This window comes from Scardinius erythrophthalmus, assembly GCF_964197995.2.
Source record: "Scardinius erythrophthalmus genome assembly, chromosome: 10".
Taxonomy (NCBI): domain Eukaryota; kingdom Metazoa; phylum Chordata; class Actinopteri; order Cypriniformes; family Leuciscidae; genus Scardinius; species Scardinius erythrophthalmus.
Window position 1 is genome coordinate 13081435 of NC_138230.1, and position 20473 is coordinate 13101907.

General features: G+C 38.2%; 2 protein-coding genes across 4 annotated transcripts; both read left to right on the plus strand.

Annotated features, from left to right (window-relative positions):
- Positions 1-1003: 1003 nt before the first annotated feature.
- brd2a (bromodomain containing 2a) lies at positions 1004-11327 on the plus strand. 2 transcript variants are annotated; one of them, XM_081375663.1, is made up of 12 exons: positions 1004-1171; positions 4036-4330; positions 4468-4605; positions 4784-4928; positions 5391-5590; positions 5732-6196; positions 6282-6410; positions 7033-7266; positions 7401-7663; positions 7753-8078; positions 9550-9678; positions 9765-11327. In XM_081375663.1, the coding sequence occupies exons 1-12, from the start codon at positions 1140-1142 to the stop codon at positions 9893-9895; spliced, it is 2487 nt and encodes an 828-aa protein (XP_081231789.1). In that variant the 5' UTR covers positions 1004-1139; the 3' UTR covers positions 9896-11327. The 2 variants fall into 2 exon arrangements, with proteins under 2 accessions (XP_081231789.1, XP_081231790.1); XM_081375664.1 differs by having other exon boundaries at positions 7033-7254.
- Positions 11328-14397: 3070 nt separating this feature from the next.
- On the plus strand, positions 14398-19794 carry LOC308696892 (SLA class II histocompatibility antigen, DQ haplotype D beta chain-like). Of its 2 annotated transcripts, XM_081375825.1 has the most exons (6): positions 14398-14451; positions 14828-14923; positions 17876-18145; positions 18299-18580; positions 19437-19553; positions 19649-19794. In XM_081375825.1, the coding sequence occupies exons 2-6, from the start codon at positions 14860-14862 to the stop codon at positions 19672-19674; spliced, it is 759 nt and encodes a 252-aa protein (XP_081231951.1). In that variant the 5' UTR covers positions 14398-14451; positions 14828-14859; the 3' UTR covers positions 19675-19794. The 2 variants fall into 2 exon arrangements, with proteins under 2 accessions (XP_081231951.1, XP_081231952.1); XM_081375826.1 differs by lacking the exon at positions 14398-14451 and having other exon boundaries at positions 14720-14923.
- The last annotated feature ends 679 nt before the right edge of the window (positions 19795-20473 follow it).

The window sequence follows — 20473 nt, forward strand, 5'->3', positions numbered from 1 at the left end:
AATAATGATTGGCTTTTATCAAAACAGCTAGAAAATTAGAGGCGAATCAAACGTATTTTGCGTGTTATTGATGATTTTGGCTGTGGTAGTTGGTAGAGCTCGACGTCGGCCTAAACGCAGTAAGTTAGTTGTTTTTCCAGGATTTTGTTTAAATTCTCGACGTAATTCGAACATTTAGGTTATTTCTGTCTAATTTGGTGTGTTTTGTATATATTTTGGTCCTTTAATAGTGTGTTAACCACTGCTGTTCGTCGTTCGAAGGACTAAAGTTGCTGCGTCATTTATGGAGGACACTCCTTGTAGGCCATGTTGAATCGACACAGAGAAGGACATAGCCTTTTGTCTGCTTTAGCATGGGTTTGAGATCGATATATGGTATTTTTTACATTGCGTTAATGGGACGATTAAAACATTATTGTATAATATTGTTTTTAGCGTTCAATTCTCTGGTTTGTTATTTTCCTCCCCGTTTTATTTTCGGGACGAAGCACTATCACGTTGTTGCCTTTAGACGTTTGATTTTTTATGTAGTATTTTTGTTGATTTTTTTTCCCAGGTAGTCGATGAGCAACAGCGCAAGGCGAGGTGATCTGTACCGTACGTGTATGTGCCGCATTTGTCTGTTACGCGTGACTAATCTGGTGAACCAATGGCGTATTTCCAACCTGCCCTGGGTAAACGCGCCTTAGTTTTGGAGGACCAATCAGCGAAGTCTGTTGACGTAACACTCAACTCTTGAGAAACGCAGTATTTCTGGAAATGGTAGCGCAACCTTAAGTGTTGTAAATTATTCGCTAAAATGTTTCACTGTATGTTGGTTATAGTAGCGGTGTTGCCTAGACAAGTGTTTTATTTGCGAAATATGATTTAAATCCACAAATCGTGCTCCGGGGGATGCGCGGGCGTGGCCTATTTGACAGACAGGTTGAGTGGCCAATAGAATACGCGTAGGCGTGTATGAATGGCTCTACATCAGCCAATGGAGCCGTCGATGGGTTTATAAAAAGTCGGGCGGAGCCTCAGACTCGCCATTTCATTGTAGCGCTGCGCTGGAGGATAGAGGAAGTCAGAAAAACAAGGCCGCGAAACTCGGATATTCGAACGAAACCGGTTCATAAACCGAATCCGGATCCATCCCGATGGAGACGGCCTTTAGCCCGCCCTTTGACAGGTACCGGTTGGAGTAAATGACATTGCACTTGTTCTGTGGACGAAAATGTTGTTTGGATTATTGTCATAATTCGGCATCTTTCGGAATTATTCTGTTTTAATCACTTGCGTCCTGTCGCAATAACTATAACGTTATACCGGAATAATACGACTGCATTGACTTGCATTTTCTAAAGGCAGTGGTGTTGCAGAGACTTTATTTTTTTACAGCGTCAGTTCGCCACTAGTCTTCAAGTTTTAAAGTCTGTTTTTTTTTAACGGGCAGCTGCTCGCGTTTAGCGCGCATGCGCGTTTTCGCTCCCTGAGACGGGCAGTTTGTTTATTGACAAATTTGTCGGTGTTCAGACTGCCAAGATTGAGTAATGCAACCGCATTTTCATATGAGAGATTGTTTGAATTGTATAACTGATCGCATGTCGTTAACATAAAGTGCTAGGATGCCAACGTGAAATTAGCATGGTAAGCTAATGCTAACAGTGACCAGTATATTTTGGTCATAAAGGTTGCGGACACGCTACAAAAAAATATTATAAATGTGTTTTGGGTTATTATTAAGACTCGGAGGTGTGTTGAATATCAACTGCTTAAGTTATAACGTTATTACAGTGCATCGGTAATTTCTTCCGCGAGTGCGTTACAGTGAACATGTGGCTGTGAATATGATCGGTAGATTAACGTCAACATGAAGCACTCTCTGGCTTAATGGAAAGGCTTGTTATGATCGATATGGTGTTTCTGTTATGTATTGATGTAGGTCATAAGGCGGCGCCTTGACTATAAAAAAATAATTTATTTATTAGGTGTTTTGTGACTTGTTTTGCCGCATCTTATATTAGTCTGAATGTTTTTGGATTACTTTGAGGTTCGTATGTTAACAACTTTTCGTTTTTTTTTTTCTTCACGTTTTAGTCATTCTGAAACTCATCTTAAAAGTTGAACTTCCGCCTCACACCACGTGGACTTTTGTCAACATTTTACACGCGTGAAGGCTGCAGTTCCGCTCAATCCTATTTGATCACCTCACGTCTTCTTTTGGTGGCGAGTGTCATTGATTTGTGAAGTCTAATGGCACAGCACTGAATTTTTGGAGTTGTTTCGCTTTTTGTTGCTTAGCAACGCGCGTAGTTAAACGAGCCGCATGATTCCCGCCGTCCACCCCTCCCAACCAGCATGCTGTATATGGGACAGAATAATTAGACATATTATGTTTTTGTTTTTCCAAACATTGTTTGTAATCCAACAATTTACTTGACTGAAAATAAAACGCTTTCAATGTCAACTGTTTGTGATTTTTGTATCATTTAGCAGTGTTTATAATGTACATTAAAACATTAAATTATCACATTTAAAGTTGTTTAATGTTTTATCAGCATGACTAAATATTTATAAAGCTGAAAATGTATTAGCTATTGTGTGGTAAATTTATTCTAAGTTCATTTTTAAGCAGCATGTCTGCATTCAGTAAGTTAAATTTCACTCAAGAGTCCATACTGGGGCGAGAATGCAAATCTTCACTTACAGATCCTGGCTGGAAGGCATGAGATTCACAACATTCTGCAGAAAGAGTTGAACACCCACCTTAACTTTTTTAGTTTGTTTTCATATTAAAATCATGCTACAGCTGCAACGTTTTTACTAATATTGCATCATTGTGTGCAGTCTGAGCAGTCCTTAATAAATGAATCCAAAGAGCATTTAATATAGCACTTATGATAAATTATTGGGTGCTGTCCACTTGCCCTTTTTAAAGTGTTGAACAGGCCTCAAAAGGTAAGTCTCGTGGAGAAAGTGAAATTCTTTATACTGTCAGGTTATGTAAAGCACATTTATTGTGTATTTTAAAATTACTGAGAGTAGTGCAATTTTACATGAGCAATTTGTGGATCAATGGCATTTAAATGCCCACTAGGAGTACATTCCTGTATACATGAGCTCATAAGTCATATTCGTTCCTGTTTATTAAACCGACTTAACTTCCACAATTGTAATGACAGCGTTCATTAATGGAGATGTTTTTATGATGAGCATTAAATGTACATAAAATCAAGTTTAAATGTGTTAATACAGTTGTTGGATAATTGTCCTCGCTTGGTAGAGAATTGTTATATTTACTTGCCTTTTAATAATAAAACATTGTGAATTGATAGTAATATTAGGCCAACAGGAATAATTGATTTGTGCTTCAAACTATTTGTTTTGAAAGCTGCACACTCATTGGCTAATTCCTCAGATAAACACAAACATGACCTGATCTGGGTTAAGTCTATTTAAGGTCACGCCACCAGTTTCCAGTTGGACTGTGGTGTATCGGTTTAGAATGAGTCGTAGCATAACTCACTCATGACCGGACAGATGAACTGCTGGAAGGGCAATTGTGTTTTCATGCTCGCTGCACATAAGCAAAACATGATTAGTCAAGAGTTTGAGTCATGATGAGTGTACTGTGATTATGTTGACTCGTCATATTTCATTTAATTAAATCACTAAAGTTGTCCGTCGTCCTGTCTCTAGCCTATAGTTAAAATTTGTCTGGGTATAAAACAATAATCCAATATTTGATATTATGTAATATTTGATTGCCTCTATTGCCTGGTTTCACAGACAAGGCTTAAGCCTAGTCCCAGACTAAAATGCATGTTTGAGTTGTCTTAACTAAAAGCATCTTACACTGACATATCTTAAAACATGTCAGTGCCGTTGTTTTGTCTTAAGATTCTAAGGCATGTTTATAAAAGTTATTTAAATGTCCTAATTTAACTAAGGCCTACTCTTGGCTTAATCTAAGCCCTGTCTGTGAAACCAGTCTGAAATGTTCTCTACTGGCTCTTCTCATGCGACTCACCCTCATGTTCCTGTTCTCCACAGCTCTTTGGGCGGGGGCGACGGCATGCAGGGGGTCATGATGATGGATCAGACCATCTCCGGACCCGGCAAGCGCATCCGCAAGCCGTCGCTGCTGTATGAAGGGTTTGAAGGACCTGCTCTGCCCCAGGTACCCCAATCCGGACCCCCTCAACCTCCTGTACGGGACCCCAATCGACAGGGCCGCATGACCAACCAACTGCAGTTCCTCCAGAAGGCTCTACAGAAGACCCTGTGGAGGCATCACTTCGCCTGGCCTTTCCATGAGCCAGTGGACGCTTCCAAGCTCAACCTCCCTGTAAGTTTGTTCTTGTTCCAGATTGAACTGTTTCTCAGACCCTAAGACACGTTATTTAGTTCTGAGCTTAAATATTTAACAAGATGGCAAGTAATGAGTCTAAACACAAGCTTTTGCTCGTCTCTTCTCTCACGCAGGATTATTATAACATCATTAAGCAGCCCATGGACATGGGGACCATCAAGAAAAGACTAGAGAACAATTTTTACCGCAGTGCCAGCGAGTGCATGCAGGATTTCAACACCATGTTCACCAACTGCTACATCTACAACAAGGTCAGTCAGTTCATTTATGTTTAGTGAAAACCTTCTTTTAGTGCTCAACCTTGTTTTTTCAGAGCTTGATGTTATTTTGTTGTTCCATCGTGTGGCTCAGGTCCCCAGCCTGTTATGGTGCATCAGTAGTGTTGTCTAGAGACTGCCATGTGATCTAAAAGTCTTCTGTTTATTATAGCCAACGGATGACATCGTCCTGATGGCCCAGTCTCTGGAGAAGGCTTTCCTGCAGAAGGTTGCTCAGATGCCCCAAGAGGAAGAAGAGATTCCCTCACCTGTCCCTAGGGTCAAACCGGGGAAAATTAAAAAAGGCCAGAAATCAAGTAAGAACAAGCTGGGAAAAATATAGGATCACCCTGAATAAACTGAGCTGACAGGATTTTGCGGTTAAATCTACCTGGATGTGTGTATATGTGTATATATGTATGGTATTTAAAATATAAAATGATATATTATTAATAAAAGTATACTTTTGTAATAATTTTATCATTTTTAATACTAATAAAACTATTTTATGTTTGTGTGTGTGTATATATATATATATATATATATATATATATATATATATATATATATATATATATATGGCATTTATTTAATTTTTATATATAAAAAATTAAATAAATGTCATACTAGAAACTGCTCTTTTTAAATAATCGACAAGCATTGTAAAAAAAATTACTACAAACGATTTGTTTGAAATTCAGTTGGTGCAGGTGTTTATTGGCTGTTTGTCTGTCTTGTTGCTTATGCATTTCATTTTTTTTTCCCCATCTCACTTTTAGTTTCCGGTGGATTCACAACAGCTCATCAGGTCCCCGCTATATCTTCTGTGTCCCAGTCGTCCTACTCCCCTCCCACTCCAGACACCCCCGACTCGGTCCTGTCCACCCCACCGCAGATGCTTATAACCAAGACTTTACTTCCCACTTCACATGGCACCCCTGCACTGCTGGGCCTGCCGCCTACTCAACCTACTGCAAAGGTAAGAACACCACTTATTTCTGAAACAAACTGTTTACACATTTAGTTTTCAGATGCAGCATAAGCTAGTTGGAATACCAATGTGCTTGTTTGCATATTAGATGCAATGTAGCTAATTTTTCTTCCTCCATCTTTTCAATAGAAAAAGGGCGTCAAGCGCAAGGCAGACACGACCACCCCCACCACCACAGGCATGCCCCTCGCTATGGGTATAGGTGGCATGGGTCTCGGCTTGGGCGGCTGTGACTCCCCGCTCACCATCTCTGCTTTTGGTGCAGACCCCAAACAGAGCCTGTCCCTTGGCCTGAACCTGGGTCTTGGCGGAGGCCTGGTTGGAGACAAAGTTCCGGCAAGACGAGGTGGCAGTGGCAGGCCCATCAAGCCACCGCGGAAAGACTTGCCCGACTCCCAGAACCAACACCAGCCAGTGCGGCGTGGGAGGCTGACCCAGCAGCTTCGGTACTGCAGCACCATTCTCAAGGAGCTGCTGTCGAAGAAGCACACAGCCTACGCCTGGCCCTTCTACAAGCCGGTGGATGTTTCCTTACTGGGTCTGCACGACTATCACGATATTATCAAGTGTCCCATGGATCTGAGCACTATAAAGGTGCGCGTCGAAGAGTTTTAGATACATAACCGTTTAAAAATGCCATCATGTGCATCAGATCTTCATGTATTTCTCAATCTTGCAGAGGAAAATGGATCATCGGGAGTACCGGGATGCATTGCAGTTTGCTGCTGACATCAGGCTAATGTTTTCAAACTGTTACAAGTACAATCCCCCAGATCACGATGTGGTGTCCATGGCCCGAAAATTACAGGTACGGACACTCATGATTATTTTGCTGAAAAATTATAATTGTGAGTATTTATCACGATTGTTTGTCATTTCATTTGCATTTTCATGCAAACACAAATCAAGAGATTGTCGACTCATACTCAGGATCTAGTTTCCTGATTTATTATACTTGTCAGATACATTAACACACCCCCTCTACATTATTAAAACCGATAAAACCTTAAGAAACCTTTGTCAAAAGCTTCTTTTAGAAGTTTTCTATTAAAACAACAAAAAACACTTGTATTGTAGCACAGACGTTGTATAAGTGCATTCGCAAACATTAGTTTATTTATTACAGTTCTTCACTGAGACGGTTTGCTCACAGATTTACTCTTGTCATCTGTCAACCCCAAGAATGAAAGTTAGTGGGAGGCTTGTTACCAATGCAAGATAACAAATGTCAAAATAAAAAATCTCTTTAAGATAAATAACCAGTCGGCCAATATCGCAGACGATTATCCTTACTTTATCAAGCAAAGCTGAAATTGTGATCACGATTTAAGTACCATTAATCATGCAGCCCTACTTTTTCTTCCTTTTCTTTACACTAAAAGTAAGCATGTCCAAAGTTGTATATTAAAATGGTCATCTCTCTATTTCAGGACGTCTTTGAGTTCCGCTTCGCCAAGATGCCTGACGAGCCCCTGGATTCCCTCCCACCTGCGTCCCTGGGCGGCGGCCTGGGCGGTCACTCCTCCTCTTCCTCCTCCTCTTCCTCCTCGTCGTCAGAGAGTGACGTGAGCAGTGAGAGTGAGAGCGAGAGCAGCCCGAGCTCTGACAGTGAGGAGGAGAGAGCGCATCGCCTGGCCCAGCTTCAGGAACAGGTGTGTACACAGGTAGCGACTGAACTTTTCCAACAAAGTTCGCTAAACCGGCACTGACAGATTTGACGTATTTGTACGTTTACTGAGAGCTGCAGTGGCCGTGGGTTTAGACACACAGTGACACTCATTCACTCGCTTGTCTGCAGTTGAGGGCGGTGCACGAGCAGCTGGCCGCGCTGTCCTCTACGCCCATCGTCAAGCCCAAGAAGAAGAAAGAAAAGAAAGACAAGAAGAAAAAGAAGAAGCCGGAAAAACACAAGCGGGCCAGGAGCATGATGGAGGATGAGGTGGTCATTCGGCCGCCGAAAACACCAAAACTGTCCAAGACACCAAAGAGCAAGAGCAACAGCAAAGCCGCGACCTCCACTCAGGGCAAGAAGGGCTCCAGTAAGAAGAGCAACAAGAGCAAGTATGTCTCTACCCACTGATTTACAGTTGCTAATTCATAAATCATCAGCAAAAACAAACGTATCTTATTCTTTCTCATGTTTCCCTTAGATCTTCAAAGAAATCTCAAGCCGCATCGTTTAACTCCCTACCCATGAGCCACGGCGGTCTTACGCCACACTACGACTCTGAGGAAGAGGAGGAAACCAGCCCCATGAGCTACGACGAGAAGCGCCAGCTCAGTCTGGACATCAACAGGCTGCCGGGCGAGAAACTGGGCCGCGTGGTCCACATCATCCAATCACGAGAGCCCTCGCTGCGGGACACCAACCCAGAGGAGATCGAGATCGACTTTGAGACGCTCAAACCCTCCACGCTACGGGAGCTAGAGCGATACGTCATGATGTGTTTACGAAAGAAACCACGGAAACCTTATGGTAAGAGCACATTTCATTTAAATAGGATTTATGTAGTGTAGTTGGTTTGGAAGAAAAGATATTAGGTCACTCTGAAAAGTGAATGTTTGTTCTTGAGCAGCTAACGGGAATCTGACGCTAGACTTTAACCCATAATGCTTTGTGTAGCCCCACCTTGCCTGGGTTTATTCAGCACACTCCACAGGTAGAGTCATCCGCTCTTTACCCTTCCGTGAACAAACACAATGCTGTTCTTTCATTCTCCCACTGATGTTGAGTCATCTCCCATGTGACTCTTGAGTCAATATAGGTACAATGTTGAATTATTACATTGCATGAGGAAAAAAGAAAAATACACTACCCTTCAAACATAAAAAAAAAAGTCCCTTATGCTCACCAAGGCTGCATTTATTTGATCAAAAAATACAGTTATAACACTAATATTGTTAAAAATTATTACAATTTAAGACCACTATGTTTTTAAATGTAATTTATTCCTGTGACGGTAAAGCTGAATTTTCAGCATCATTACTCCAGTCTTCAGTGTCACATGATCCTTCAGAAATCATTCTAATATGCTAATTTTCTACTCAAGTAACATTTATTATTATTATAAATGTTGGAAATAGTTGGGCTGCTGAATATTTTTGTGGATACTAATAGAAATATTTATTTATTTATTTATTAAGTTAATATGTTATATTGGCTCTTCTCTAGATAGGAGTATATTTTTTTTGCCTTTTTTATATTTAATTTTTTTATTTCTATTTTATATAACTTAATGGTAGCAAATGACAAATGGGCAGAAGTTGGGAAATTATGCTTTTGACAGATGCTTTTAGTCAAAGCAACTGTATCCAAGCTATACATTTGATCAGTTCATGCATTCCCTGGGAATCAAACCCACTGCAGATGAAAATGATTGGCAGTTAGTAGATTTTGTTCACTAGATTGAACTAACATTTGTGTGAACAATGCTGATTCTCTCAAAAAGACATTTAGCTGATGCATGACTAATAAATAGTTAGCCACTTAAATAAAAATGGAAATGTTAGTTTTTTTAAATGCTATTTCCCTACTCTCATTTACTTTTATTGTATCTTTGATTGAACATTTTAGCCTCTTGTACAGGTAGAGACTCCCATGTCTGATTATGTCATTTATGACTTAATATTCTGCAATACTATTGATTTGACTGCACTGACACTATTGGATGAGAACTGAACTGAGCTGGATGATGACATCACTGTTTTCTCCAGAGCTGCTTTATAGATACAATAAACTCATTCTATAATTGATCAACTGAACAATGACGCCATTGTCTTTCTAGAGCGCCTTCATTCATTTATCCTCATTTGCCTGTTTATCATTGTAAAGCTGCTTCGAAACAATCTGTATTGTATTATGTCCTATATAAATAAAGGTAACTTGACTAAAAGACTTTATAAGTTGCATGGGAAATTTGACCAAATGTGCGTTGTGTGTTTTCCAGTGGCAGTCAAAGGTGCTGCGGGTAAATCTCGTGAGGAGTTGACTCTGGAGAAGAAGAGAGAGCTGGAGAAAAGACTGCAGGACGTCAGCGGCCAGCTCAACTCCGGCAAGAAACCACAGAAAACCAAAGGTAGGGACTGAGTTTCTCACAGACGATCAATCAGAACCAGGTTAAGACGGATTAAATGAAATGATCTCTCTCTCTTTCTCTTTCAGTGGAGAAGCCCACTGCGGTGGAACCCCATGCCATGGCGTCTCGTCTCAGCGCCAGCAGTTCCAGCTCAGACTCCTCCTCATCGTCATCCTCTTCCTCATCCTCCGACACCAGTGACTCAGAATCAGGCTGACCCAATCAGAAGGAACAGACACGCACTCCATCCCAGAATAGAATAGATCTCCTGCTCTAAATAACAATAACTAGAGGAACAGAGAGAAATATGAACAAGGACGAGCAGGCTTTCTCTTTAGATGTATAGAGGCAATGTGAGGTCAAAGAGAATTCTGGGAAATGTTGGACGGAGAAGGAACTGATGGAAAAGCAGACATCGTCTAATTTGGGACTCAATTCCGTTAGTCCATCCTTCTTTACCTTGTGTATATAAATGTACAAAGATATATAAATATCTATTTTTCTTTTATAAAGAAGAATTTTAAGCAATTCCCTGGTAGGGAAGAAAACAAAAATCTGACTTTTTCCTTTTGTGAATATTTCGTTGCTTTTTATTTTTTCTCTCCCTCTTGTTTGATCTATTAGTTTGTCCTAAAGAAAACAAAAGGCTTGGATTGGAAACTGTCACTTTTGTTTGCATGAGCGAGTGTGTGATGTGTACTTGTGCCATTGAGTCCAGTTTTCCCGCCCGCTCTGCACATACGTGGATGTGTGGCCGCTTGGTTGTGCATTTGAATGAAAAAACAAAGCTCCACCTATTCAAATGGCATCTGTACACCCTGAAGTTAGACCATGGAATCACGTCATCCGTCTCTGTTCGTCGGCTTTAGTGGCGTCTTGAAACTTGAATCTGATCTCACCTCCATCCAGCCTGCTTTATTCCCCATGGTCAAATGAATTGAATGGGTTCAAATCTGCATTAAACAAACACGATCGTGCTCTTTGAATTCAGCTGGACTACATGGGCATTTGTTTTTCTGGATGCGTAAATTATTTTTCCGTTCATGTGGTTTCGGCCAGGATTTCTAGGGCGGAACAGAGTCTTGGATGCACTATCAGAATGACACAGCTGCTTCATTAGGTGTTGATATGAATACTGTTTTGTAAATTTTGGATTTTGAGTTTTAGTCTGGTTTTATTTTTGTTTTAGTGTGTTTATTATTATTTGCCCAGAGAATGAATGCACAATTTATAGTTTTAACATAATGACCCTCATTCAGAAATGTAATGCTTGGAAATGTATGTTCAGTATCATAGCACATGCAGTTACACGACAACAAAACAATTCGAAATGTGTTTTTTTTCTTCCAAAATTTGTACATATGTAAGTTTCATGACCTCGCAGCTTGCATCTGTCAATATGACCTGATTTCTGTTTCCTGCGCTTTTTTTTTTTTCTTTGTTTACTCCTGTCTTCAGCTCTTCTGTTTAGTATTGTGGCTGGTTTTTTCCACTGCTCATTATGCGTGTTTTTTTTTTTTTTAAGAAAACAACAGCAAAATATAACGAAATGAAACCTCAAGCTATAAGCATTATCTCAACAGATGCTTCATGCGACCATAATTCTCATCTGATAAATGTCACATTAATAAAGAGGGTGAGATGTTCTTAAAACAAAATCTTGTGGCTGAGTGTGTTTTCTTTAGGACCATACTATTTCATTAGCGTTTTTGTATTGTGTCCAGGGATATTATAGTTATTTAAAACCATGAAAAAATATTGTTACTTAATTAAATATATAGAAACTTAAACTCATTTTATTCTGCTTGTTTCCAAGGCAACATTTCATTTAGTTTACTGATGATAATTGAAACTTTTAAACAATATGAGAGAAAAAACTCAATTACTAAAACTGTAACTGTAAATTAAGATGGCAATAATATATATATCTGTTCTGGCCAAAGGCTGTTTCAATATACATACATAAATATAAAACATTTTCTTACTTGCTCCTTCAAAATACCCCAAAGTGGCTCAAAAATATTTCGATCTGGTGACTGCAGGCCATGGGAGATGTTCAACTTCTCCTCCATGTTCATTCTGTCACAAGTCTTGCTGTGTGTATTGTGCATTATCATGCTGACACCCCCGTCAGGGTACAATGTTTGATGCACATGGTCCTCCCGAATGGTTCTGTAGCTCTTGGCAGTGATGCACCCATCAAGCCCAGTAGGGAATGACATTATATCGCAGCCCAAACCATCACTGATCCACCCTGTGCTTCAGTCTGGGTGTTAAACATCTATGGGGCTTTTTCACTCAGTGAAGCAGTAAAGACAGTAAAGGTCGACTGATCAGAGAGCAATACATGTTTCACATTGTCCACAGCCCAAGATTTGCATTGTTGGCACCACAGAAACTGACATTTGGCATTGGCACGAGTGACCCAAGGTTTGGCTATAGCAGCCAGACCGTGAATATTGACTCTCTGGAGCTCCAGACGAACAGTTTTGGTGGAAACTGCGAGTTTTTTTTGTGTGTGGATACAATCCTTACCTGGACATCCCTTTCAGACAGCCTCCTCTTGTGTGCACAGTTACTCCTGTTAAATGTGGTTTGTCCTACGTGGTGTTATGCCGACATTACCCTGGATACCATAGCTCTCCATACACCTGAAAGACTTGCTGTCCTGCTCACAGATGAGCCAGCGAGATGCGCACCAACAATTTGTCCTCTTTTGAACTGATATCTCTCCCATTATGTTGTGTGGATTGCAATATTTTATGTAGAGCTGTGCTATGGCTCAGATAATTCAACCACACACTCTTCAAACTGCCAAAACTTCACTTGCTGATGATCAATTAATCAAAGACATTTGATTAGCAGTGCCTGACTGCTCTGGAACAGTAAAGGTGTATTTACTCTTAGTTTGTCACCCATGGCTTCTCCGTTCTGGACTAGTTTTTGTAAAATGAATAATGACACGATGTAATATGTCATGTGGTGTTCATCTGAGGCTGTATTTGCCTAATTTTAAGACTTGTCAAGGACCAGATGATTTTTTATTATGTCCCGATACATAAATTCACAGAATTCAAAAGGGTGTCCTTTTTTTTCCACATGACAGGCTATACAGTACCAGTCAAAAGTTTGGAAACATTACTATTTTTAATGTTTTTGAGACAAGTTTCTCATGCTCATCAAGCCTGCAGTAAAAAAAAAAAACAGTAATATTATGAAATATTATTACAATTTAAAATAATGGTTCTCTTTTTTAATATACTTTAAAATGTAATTTATTTTTGTGATGCAAAGCTGAATTTTCATCAGCAAGTACTCCAGTCTTTGGTGTCTTATGATCCTTCAGAAATCATTCTAATATGCTGATTTATGATCAATGTTGGAAACAGTTGTGCTGCTTAATATTTTTTTTATAACCTGAGATACTTTTTTCAGGATTATTTGATGAATAAAAAGTTAAAAAGAACTGTATTTATTTAGAATAGAAATCTTTTGTAACAATATACACTACCGTTCAAAAGTTTGGGAACAATAACTATTTTTTTTAAGAAATTAGTACTTTAATTCAACAAGGATGCGTTAAATTGATAAAAGGTGATGGTAACGATTTATATTGTTAGAAATGTTTTTATTTTGATAAATGCTGTTTTTATGAATAAATGCTGTTAACGTTTTACTCATCAATGAATCCTGAAAAAAGTATTCCAAAAAAATATATTAAACAGCACAACTGTTTCCATCATTGATAATAACTGAGTGTCAAATCAGCATATTAGAATGATTTCTGAAGGATCATAAGACACCAAAGACTGGAGTACTTGCTGATGAAAATTCAGCTTTGCGTCACAAAAATAAATTACATTTTAAAATATATTAAAAAAGAGAACCATTATTTTAAATTGTAATAATATTTCATAATATTACTGTTTTTTTTTACTGCAGGCTTGATGAGCATAAGAGACTTCTTTCAAAAACATTAAAAATAGTAACGTTTCCAAACTTTTGACTGGTACTGTATGTATAGAACATAGTAGAAGGGCGTTTTTTTGATACTCTAAAGCACAGTATAAAAAACTTAAATGATTCATTTGAAAAGGAACAAAATTAGGGTGTTTACACGACAGCAATGTACTAAAAAGTTGCGTTTTTCACGTACAGATGACAATGTCGTCAAAACGATTTCCGTTCGCATGGATCCGCAAACTTGTACTCTTTGAAAACCATTTTCAAAAGTGTGCATTTTCAGGCCAACAAAACGCTGTTTTTGTGTAAATGAACGGCCAAAATGCACAAAAACGTTTTATTTAAAAAAAATATTTAAGATCTTGTATTGGTAATGCAAGAGTCCAGCACTCTGTAAAGTCTCCTCCAGCACATCCCAAAGACTTTCAATGAATTTAAGATCTGGACTCAGAGGTCCAGATTCTTTCACAATTTAAGGCTGGTGAATTTTGACATTGTCATCCTGGAATATGGCAATGATGTGTCTTCCTACATGGTTGTTTAAGAAATGAAAATCTACACACTCCATCAATTAGGGTTAAAAGAACTATTCCCAAACATATAACATGCTAGAAACATAATAATCAATGCACAAATGATCCAATCAGACTCTTAAGCATTTGCCTCCAAACAGCGACTTTTCTATGCTGAATATCTCCAGGAAGTCATTAACACCTGTTAGCATTAACATTTGTTAGCATTCCCACTCATCTCAATGGCAGACGCTCAGTTAGCACACGCCCCATTGTTTTGTGTAAAGAGTGTGCTGAGGTAAGTTTAGGATCTTATATTTGGGGAACATAAGTGTATGAACATAAGTGTAATTTGACAGCTCATTGGGTTATTGAACAGAGATATTAATTGTTATATAGCCTATTGATTCACCCTGAATGCTCCTTAATATATTGTGTTGATGATGTGTGAACATAATATTTTAGAAGATCTTCAGCTTTCTTTTACACTGAGATGTTTTTGGATAAAGACAAAAAAGTTGAAGGTATGAAGGAGTGTTTTACAGGCCTTGTGTACTTTTTGTTCTGGGTCCCGTGGATGACTGACACTAAATTATGAGGAAGTATCCATGAGCAGTGACGCGGATGAATGTTTTCATTATTTAGACTGATTTTCAAACACTCTCCTTGAACAGCACTGCTTATACACTGGAAGAAGAACACTGAGATGAGGACATTCAGACTCACACTTGTTCTAGTGGGCTTGGCGTTTTGTTGTGTCTCATCTAAAGGTGAGTTTAAATCTCTGAAATTACTGATATATGAAGACAGGACTGACTTGTAGGGCCAGTCTCACCATTTTACGGTCACTACCCTTACAAAAAAGAAGTTTATTAATGTGTGCTATTTGTAGGCCTATACTTCTTTTTAACTAAATATAAGAAAGAATACTTTCAGTCTACTTTTTATGTAGCCTATCTCAGAAATATACTTAAAATTGCACTTGAATATATTCTACTTGATTTATACTGGCAGACAATTATGTGTATAGCTCTACTTGTACTCAATCTTTTGATCGAGATATACTTAAAAATATAAATATTTTACTTGGCTTGTAGTTGTGTGTAATCTTTTGATTGAGTAACCTTTAAATACTTTTTCCACATAGTTTTACTGTTGTATAAACTTATATCGTTTGAAATTATTTATTTAAAGAAAACCGATATGTTCATAATTCTGAATATCTGGATTTTTTTTGTGTAGCTTCTGGTAGTGTACAGGAATTTACTTCAAACCTACTTTTTCCCCCGAATGAATCAGTGTTTTCAATGTTATACAGTATGGGGCGCTGATACACATCTTCTGAAAGAATAAGATTATCCAGAAAACAGGTGTTGTGCGAATTTCCCAAGATTAGTTGTGGGGAAGGGGAACAGTATAAAAAATTAAGATTAGGGGTGGGGTTAGGATTAGGCAATCAGGTACTGACTTCAACGAGGGGAGTAATAATTTGGCGGGGGGTCGAAATTCGGCACAACACCTGATCAAACCACAGGGGAAGAAGAAGCTAGAACAAACAAGTGATAGAAGATGCTCACGCAAATCAAGTGTGAAATAACGCGATCATCAAACATTAAATCAAAACTGCCTTCGTTACCGAATGAAATGTCGAACCCATGAAGAGTGTTCGACTGTGATGTGACGCTTTGGGCCATTGGGGGTGTTGATGGACTCGATATAGCCTACTATGCTTCGTTTCCAGCGGTATGTTGTAGGCCTACACGCAATTTTTAACGTTTCCATTGTCAGGAATTGTGAATGGTAGGCCTAACCCTGCTAAAATAATATATAAATAAATAGTATGAAAGAAGAAAGTAAAAAGTATATGTTCACTTAAAGAAAACTTACAAGTAGCCTAGCCTACTTAAGTGCACGTTCTTAAAGGGGACATAACACACAGTTTCTGCCAATCTATAATTTTAAGGTTCATTAGTTAACATTAATTAACCTTAGTTAACATAAATTAAGAATGAACAATACTTCTACAGCATTAATAAATCTTAGTTCATATTAATTTCAACATTTACTAATACATTATTTCAAATCAAAGGTATTTGTTAACATTAGTTAATGCACCGTGAGCTAACATGAACAATGAACAGCTGGATTTTTATTAACTAATATTAAAGGTGGTATCAGTGATTTCAGGCCCAAAAAAATTTGAAATTCCAAAAATAATCTTTCCTAACGATCCGCTAGCTGCCCGCCCCATAAGCATGCCGTCAAAAAACTCGTCTCTGTAGGCAGCCTAGGCTCTGAGATCTGCACACAAAAACAAATGGTTTAGCCAAACACTCAAAACCAAAACAAATAGTGTTCCAACCAATCACCGACATGGGGAGGGTGTTGTGAGGTTTTGAGCCAGCTTCTTCAGCTCTGACTTCGCGTGCAGCCGTGCACGAGCACAAAACCTCACAACACCCTCCCCCTGTCGGTGATTGGTTGGAACACTATTTGTTTTGGTTTTGAGTGTTTGGCTAAACCATTTGTTTTTGTTTGCAGATATCAGAGCCTAGGCTGCCTACAGAGACGCGTTTTTTGACGGCATGCTTATGGGGCGGGCAGCTAGCGGATCATTAGGAAAGATTAGATGAATGTGCTAAAATATTTTTGGGCCTGAAATCACGGATACGACCTTTAACAAAGATTAAATAAACTGTAACAAATGTATTGCTCATTGTTAGTGCATTCTATTTAATAAGAGTTTATATCAGATTTATAAAAGACAGATACAGCTGTATCACTTTCCGAAAACTGTCAAACTCTTGGAGGCGTGCCGTGGGCGGAGCTAAAGAGTCACGAGCAAATGGACACCTATGGTGGTCAGCTAAATTTAAACACAAACAAAATATCATCACATTATCCATGGATAACTTTTGATTTACTATACATTCGTGTTGTTTACGTTTACATTATATGCCAATTGCCAACAAAACAACGCCTGCGGTTTCGACTCATGACCGGGATCTTTTATTGCTGGGACCGTCTTTCAGTTTCAAACGATCTGCAAATCCAGCATCAAACTGAGCCTGCCCTTGTTTATAAAACATTCGTCACCGAAATGCCGGTAACAAACAAACATATTTGCACAACTCTCCGGGAAAAGTGCCCATACAAGGAATTCCGCCCTTTATGACGTCATACAGGGCCATACTCGAAAAAAACTTCTGAAACTTATACCAACCCTGAGGGAGTGTAGCCTATTTGCCACAGAAATACTCTCATATGTCTAACTCGTTTAAAAAAACAACAACAACTTAATAATAAGATAATAATAATACGTTTACTGTTACGGTTACTTAAACATATACTATACTAAAAAGTGGGCCAATTTAGTCCCAAGCAGTATTGAAATAGTACACTTACAAGTGTACTACTAGTACATTGATATTAATATACCTACTACATAAAGTATGCTTAAAAATATACTTGAACATTGTATACTTCATACAATTAACTTGAGGTATACTATACATAAATTATTTTAATCACATGCTCAGAATAAATTTAGCTTCTTCATATGATGTGTTAAATCTAAGTCCTTTTGATCTTCCCAAGAACCTCTCTGCACAAAAATGAAATACCTCATTGTTGAATATGCACAGTTTTCTGGATGTATTGAACCCTCAAGAACATGTCTTCAGTGCCACATACTGACTTTTATATCTGTCTGTTCCCTTCAGATGTTTATGTGTTCCAGGACATTGTTGAATGCGAGTATAGCAAAGAGGATTTGTCTGATTTGGTCTACACAATAAAGCTGGTCTTCAACCAGAAGCTTATATGCAGTTATGACTCAAGGCTGGGGAAATATGTTGGTTATGATGAATTTGGAATCAGGAACGCTGATCATTACAACAGTCAGAGCTGGAAGATGAAAGAGCGGAAGGAAGAGCTGGAGACAGTGTGCAGAGCTAACGCAAGATACTATATCAAAACCACAACGAGAAAGGGTAAACAATGTATTTTTCATTCTTCTTCTGCATCTTCATTTAAGCAAAATAATGGCATTTTAAGGTATTAAAAACTGAAAGCAATGAGTCTAGATGGTCTGAAGTGGTCCATTAGGTATATTTAGTGGATTAATTTTGATGTCTTCACAACAGTGCCGCCCATTGTGACCGTACGTCCCACTAAGAAGGCTCATTACAGTCAGCTGACCACCCTGGTGTGCCATGCATACAGTTTTTACCCACAGGCCATTAACATGACCTGGCTATTGGACGGATCGGAGGTCACTGGCGACGTGATCTCCACTGAATTCATGGATAACGGCGACTGGAGCTACCAGATGCATTCACACCTGGATCTGGTGCTCCACAGAGGAGTCAGTGTGAGCTGCCGAGTGGAGCACAGCGGCCTGGAGAAACCTCTCGTCGTTCAGTGGGGTGAGTAAGATCATGAGCTACTGTATTTATCATTGTTTAGAAAACTGGTGGAATTTACCAGTTGGTAGTTGGTGCTGATCACCTGATCATGAACAAAAGAACAGCACACCGCCATAAGCTTCAACTTCTCATTTCTGATTCATGCAGAAGAACTGACCAGGGTTATTAACGTTAACTAAAACTATTACTTTTTATTCAATTAAACACTTTTTATTGAAATAAAGCTAAAGCACTAAGTTAAAGGAATAGTTTACTTAAAAATTAAAATTCTGTCATCATTTACTCACCCTCAAGTTGTTCCAAACCTGTATGAGTTTCTTTCTTCTGCTGAACATAATAGAAGATATTTTGAAGAATGTCGGTAACCAAACAGTTTATGGACCCATTGACTTCCATAGTAGGAAATAAAATACTATTGAAGTCCATCAACTGTCTGGTTACCGACATTCTTCAAAATATCTTCCTTTTTTCAACAGAAGAAAGAAATACAATTTGGATACAACTTTAGGGTGAGTAAATGATGACAGAATTTTCATTTTTAAGTGACTAGTCCTTTAAAGCACTAAAACTACACACAAGAATAAATAAATAACTTAAACTACACTTCCACTTTTTTTCTCACTAATACAAATGTTACTGCATGATGTTTGTGTTGATGTTGCACTGATGTCAGGTTGGAATTACTGTAGTAATTCCCCTATAGTAAAATCCACAATGCACATGCATTTCAACGTAATGATGTTCAGATGGTTTTCTTGCATTGTTGGGTTATTGATTTGCATGTAAACTCTTAAAATAGGTTATTTGTGTCTGTCACCGGATGTTCATTGTCTTTCTCTGGTCTTCTCATGCTCAGACTCGACCTCCCTCGATACCAGAATTGCAAAATTAGCTGTTGGTTGCTCTTTCTTCCTTATCGGCCTTATTGTGGCCTTTTCTGCTGCATACATCTATTACAAACGAAAGCACAGAGGTAAAAGTCGACCACTACTGATCCTAAAATAATGCTGTGATAATCCACGATAGATCTGAAGAAATGATGTAAACACTATTCTTGTCTTCCCCCAGGTTTCTCTTCCCTTCCCCTCAGCTGAGCATCTGATTTTGTAACGTGTTAAGGGTTGAACCATTGATGAAAATCAACTCTGCTTTTACGTGGATGTGTAAATGTTTGATTCCCTGTTGCTCATTTTAATAAAGATTTTTTTTTATTTACCTATGCCTGATTGCCTCTGATTCATTTGCACATCAAAAACTTGTGCTCTGAACAAAGCATAGTAACAGAAAAAAGAAAAAAACATCCTCAAAACTGCAACAATATATCAGATAAGTTCATACAATTGAGTCAAACATGCAAATCTATAGGGATTCATTGATGTGCAGTTTTATTTTTAATGATCTGGTGTTGAATGATATCATTTAGGGTAGAAAAGCAGCAGAAAGAAAACACTGACTGCATTTACTCTAACAGACACAAGGGACCGTCGTTGATTGTTCTCTTTATTTCCCCAGACGCACAGTTTGTATTTCAGAGCAGGTGCAGAGCAGCTTATTCAGTCATTATCACTCCTCAACTAGCCTATTTCATCTAGGAACAAATATGTTCATTTAACAAAAAAAAAAAAGCCATTTGTAGTTTATGCATTTTATAAATATGTAGAAAATTAGATGCCATAGAAATTATATAATGTTCAAAATTAATTTTCAATATTTATTTATAAATGTTGTAAATCATAGCATAATATAAATTAATATTAATTTAATACTTAAATTTAATTTTATATGCTATATATATGTGTGTGTATGTGTATAGAAAATTATAAAATAAATATATTTAATAAATAATATAATTAAAATATATATTTTAATAATTCGACCATATCTGTACATAAT

What these genes read in the sequence shown, in the direction of transcription:
- brd2a (XM_081375663.1), top strand. Translation starts at nt 1,140, where the DNA reads ATGGAGACGGCCTTTAGCCCGCCCTTTGACAG. An exon ending in ACTGCTACATCTACAACAAG is followed by an intron (nt 4,606 to 4,783) that starts GTCAGTCAGTTC and finishes TGTTTATTATAG; the next exon opens with CCAACGGATGACATCGTCCT. An exon ending in CTACTCAACCTACTGCAAAG is followed by an intron (nt 5,591 to 5,731) that starts GTAAGAACACCA and finishes TCTTTTCAATAG; the next exon opens with AAAAAGGGCGTCAAGCGCAA.
- LOC308696892 (XM_081375825.1), top strand. Translation starts at nt 14,860, where the DNA reads ATGAGGACATTCAGACTCACACTTGTTCTAGTGGGCTTGGCGTTTTGT. An exon ending in TTGTTGTGTCTCATCTAAAG is followed by an intron (nt 14,924 to 17,875) that starts GTGAGTTTAAAT and finishes TGTTCCCTTCAG; the next exon opens with ATGTTTATGTGTTCCAGGAC. An exon ending in TTACAAACGAAAGCACAGAG is followed by an intron (nt 19,554 to 19,648) that starts GTAAAAGTCGAC and finishes GTCTTCCCCCAG; the next exon opens with GTTTCTCTTCCCTTCCCCTC.